Source organism: Alexandromys fortis, unplaced genomic scaffold (genome assembly GCF_014885135.2).
Source record: "Alexandromys fortis isolate MF-2015 unplaced genomic scaffold, M_Fortis_MF-2015_v1.1 scaffold_8_1_9099942, whole genome shotgun sequence".
NCBI lineage: Eukaryota > Metazoa > Chordata > Mammalia > Rodentia > Cricetidae > Alexandromys > Alexandromys fortis.
The window spans coordinates 43,057-46,747 of record NW_026067898.1 but is presented as its reverse complement, the minus strand read 5'-3'; the positions used below and the strand labels follow the sequence as shown (position 1 = coordinate 46,747).

At 39.7% G+C, this 3,691-nt stretch overlaps 1 protein-coding gene across 1 annotated transcript; it reads left to right on the top strand.

Moving 5' to 3' along the window:
* Nucleotides 1–165: 165 nt before the first annotated feature.
* On the top strand, nucleotides 166–1,110 carry LOC126488043 (olfactory receptor 1009). The gene has a single exon (XM_050121215.1). The coding sequence runs from the start codon at nucleotides 166–168 to the stop codon at nucleotides 1,108–1,110; it is 945 nt and encodes a 314-aa protein (XP_049977172.1).
* Nucleotides 1,111–3,691: the final 2,581 nt, after the last annotated feature.

The window sequence follows — 3,691 nt, the reverse complement described above, 5'->3', positions numbered from 1 at the left end:
CATGTTATTCTTCTGATAACACATATTTGATTTGATAGTATATTTTGTTAATCCTAAAATTCAGTGCTGTAGCTTCAGTCTGTAGTTTCTTCTCTTGTGCATTATTGAGAGACATGGCTCTCCTATAGTTTTTCATTTTTCTTTCCATAGACACCAACCTTACAGATGGCGTATGACAACTACACAAGGGTCACAGAGTTCATTTTCATTGGCTTGAGATACCACCCTAAGCTGCAGGTCTTCCTCTTCTTGCTCTTTCTACTGTTTTACCTGGTTACTATGACAGGAAACTTGGGTATGATCATTCTCATTCGTGTAGATTCTCGTCTTCACACTCCCATGTACTTTTTTCTCAGCCACCTGTCATTTGTGGACATTTGCTTCTCATCAGTTGTGGGCCCCAAGATGCTCACAGATTTCTTTGCAGAACGGAAAGTCATCTCTTTTATGGGCTGTGCCTTGCAGCAATGGTTCTTTGGGTTCTTTGTGGCCATCGAGTGCCTTCTCTTGGCATCCATGGCCTATGACCGCTATGTGGCCATCTGTAACCCACTGTTGTACTCGGTGGCCATGTCCCAGAGACTCTGCATACAGCTGGTGATGGGACCCTATGCTGTTGGTTTCTTCAACACCATGACTCACACTACAGCTGCTTTCCGACTTCCCTTTTGCGGCTCCAACATTATCAATCATTTCTTCTGTGACATGTCTCCAATCTTCTCCCTCATATGTGCGGACATACGAATCAATAAGCTGTTGGTGTTCATTGTGGCTGGAGCTGTGTTGGTTGTCAGCAGCACCACCATCTTAATCTCCTACTTCCACATCCTCATGGCCATCCTGAGGATACGCTCTGCTGAAGGGCGGCGGAAAGCGTTCTCCACCTGTTCATCCCATGTCACAGCGGTTTCCATTTTGTATGGGACTCTCTTTTTTATCTATGTGCGTCCAAGTGCCATCTCTTCGCTGGACCTCAATAAGGTGGTGTCTGTGTTCTATACAGCGGTGATTCCCATGCTCAATCCACTCATCTACAGCCTGAGAAATAAGGAGGTGAAAGCGGCCATGGGCAGGACAGTCACCAAGGCTAAATTCTTCCTTAAAAACTAAATTGTCATCAAGAACAAAATAAAGGGGCTGGGTGGTGGTGGTGCATGCCTTTAATCCTAGCACTTGGGAGGCAGAGGCATGTGGATCTCTGTGAGTTCGAGGCCAGCCTGGTCTATAAGATCTAGTTCCAGGACAGGCTCCAAAGCAACAGAGAAACCCTGTCTCAAGAAACACACCTCCAAAAACAACAACAATAACAACAAAACAAAAACAAAATACAAAAACTATCCCCCCAAAAAATACCCAGAAAATAGATTCAAGGCAAAGCTGATAGACGTGATCGAATCTACCTAGACATCATCCTAACATAATAGTTTGCATAATTTGTAATTGGCATAATTGGCACCTTCCTTATCCTTCCACATAGCTTTTATTTTACTACATAAAATACATTTTATTTTATTAAATAAGTAATTAAGCTTTATTTAATCATGTAACTACGAATGTTAAAACTCACTACATAAGTGTGTTTTCTCTCTTAAATATATTTATTACTGTAATCAAAGTAAAATCTAATAAATACAGAAACAACAGATATGAGTGGTACATTGTAGCATGTATATCCCTTTTTCCTACATATAAAATTGAAAATAAGAGGCAGAAGACTTTGCTTAGAGTGAAAGTAATTTCAATTAAATTTTTTCTCATTTATTTAGTTTTCTTCCTGTATAATTTATTTTCATGCTAGCTTTTTTGTTTGTACATCAAAACAAAATAAACAATAGTTGGATGAAGTTTATAGACAACTTTACTAACTTTCTGTCAACTTGAAAACGTTAAAAAGTTAAAAAACAAGGAAGGAGCTATATTTGATCAAAATGTCTTAGATGCTTGTATGAAATGTTCAAAGAATAAAATATTCTGGTTACTTTGAAAAGACTTTACTTGAAAGTGATGTCTTGAAAGAAATCAGAATCTATCATTATTTTTAATTATGCTGGTTGTATATAGTATGAAATATAATTATTTCAATTATATGCCTCTTAACAAGATCTATAACTGAGGAGATAAAAACACGTGAAGTATGCTGTAGTGATACAAGGAAAAACCAGACTGTGGACCTATCTCAAGCCCTGCTCTAAAGGATTTCACAATGAGGTCGCTGGGTTACAATGTGCCTGGTCAGGAGACCCTGGTATAAAACAGCATCGTGGTCCAGCATGCCTGGTCTGGAAATCCTGATGTAAAAGAGCATCATGGTCCAGTATGCCTGGTCTGGAAACCTTGTTGTAGAACAGCATCATGGTTCAGCATGCCTGGTGTAAAACAGCATCATGGTTCAGCATGCCTGGTCTTTAGACCCTGATGTAAAACAGTATTATAGTCTTCTTTCCTTCACAGCACAGTCGGACTTGCTTCAAGTATTGGAGTCCCTCTAAATACAGCACTTTGCCATGATTGAGGATAGACTGGTTTGGGTTCAGACTGGTTGCTCAGGCTCTCTCAGGAGCTACAGACCCAGACAGGTCAAAGGACACATAAACAAGACTGTATGCTGCAATTATCTCGGAATGAAAGCCTGGATTCTGAGCCAAGTTGCTAAGGAAACAGAACAGTGCCAATAGGGGAACATAAAACAGACTCATACTGTAGCTCAGAAAGTTCTTCCATTTAACTTCTGTAATTTATTTTTTTAAACAATTAGATGGAAGCTAGGATGAGCAATCTCAGGTATGAGTGTGCTTGCCACTTTTGGTTAAAAAAAAAAAAGTGACTGCTTGTTACCTTAAAAAGTTATCCAAGCTTGGGCTGTACTTGACAGCAAGGTTCTTTGAATCTGTGATTTTTTTCAGAATTCCTGTCAACCATGGCACACACTCCTGTGTCACTGGTAACCCACTGACATTTCGTCACAGTGCTGGGCAAGCTTCAACTATGTGCTCACTGTCTCCCCGTTTTCTCTGTCTCAGACGCCACTGAAAACTCTGGTACCCAATCCAATGTCTTTAATTGTATAAAGTGATAAAACAGTATGAGAGAGTCTTATATTTTCATCCTCTAGTTTGTGATTCTTCGATTGTGTAGTTAACTTGGTATTTTAACTGTCTGATTTTTTTTTTTTAAAGCTGAGAACCCTTTCGGCTGTTGGGAGGTACAGTCTCCTCCCCTTGCAATTGTGGTAAAAATTCAACCTGTATGGGGACCAAGTTTATATTTATTTATTAGGTATAGTGAGGTTTTCTGACTTTTAAAATATGATTATTTTGAACTAGGATGTCTCTGATAGCAATTTCTACCAACATTAGGACTTCCTACAGAGAAGAGGACCTAGATCCACTTCAGCTGGTTAATAGAGTAAAAATAGCTTATAGAGCTGGGAAGACAGCGCAGTGGGTACCGTCAGGACATGAGTCCAGAGCCCCAGAACTCATGTAAAATTGATGCAGAATTTCACATCTGTGGAGCCAGCTTCCTTGGGAGGTGGAGACAGAGAACCTTCCAGAAGTTTGTAGGTCAGCTACTCTGCCAGTAACAATGGTGAACAATATGAGATTCTATCTCAAACAAGATGGAAAATGCAAGCAGATGATTGAGGCTCTCTTCTGACCTTCACATATGTAACTAAGCTTGAACATACACG

Excerpts from the sequence above, each read along its gene's own strand:
- LOC126488043 (XM_050121215.1), top strand. The coding sequence starts at position 166 with ATGGCGTATGACAACTACACAAGGGTCACAGAGTTCATTTTCATTGGC.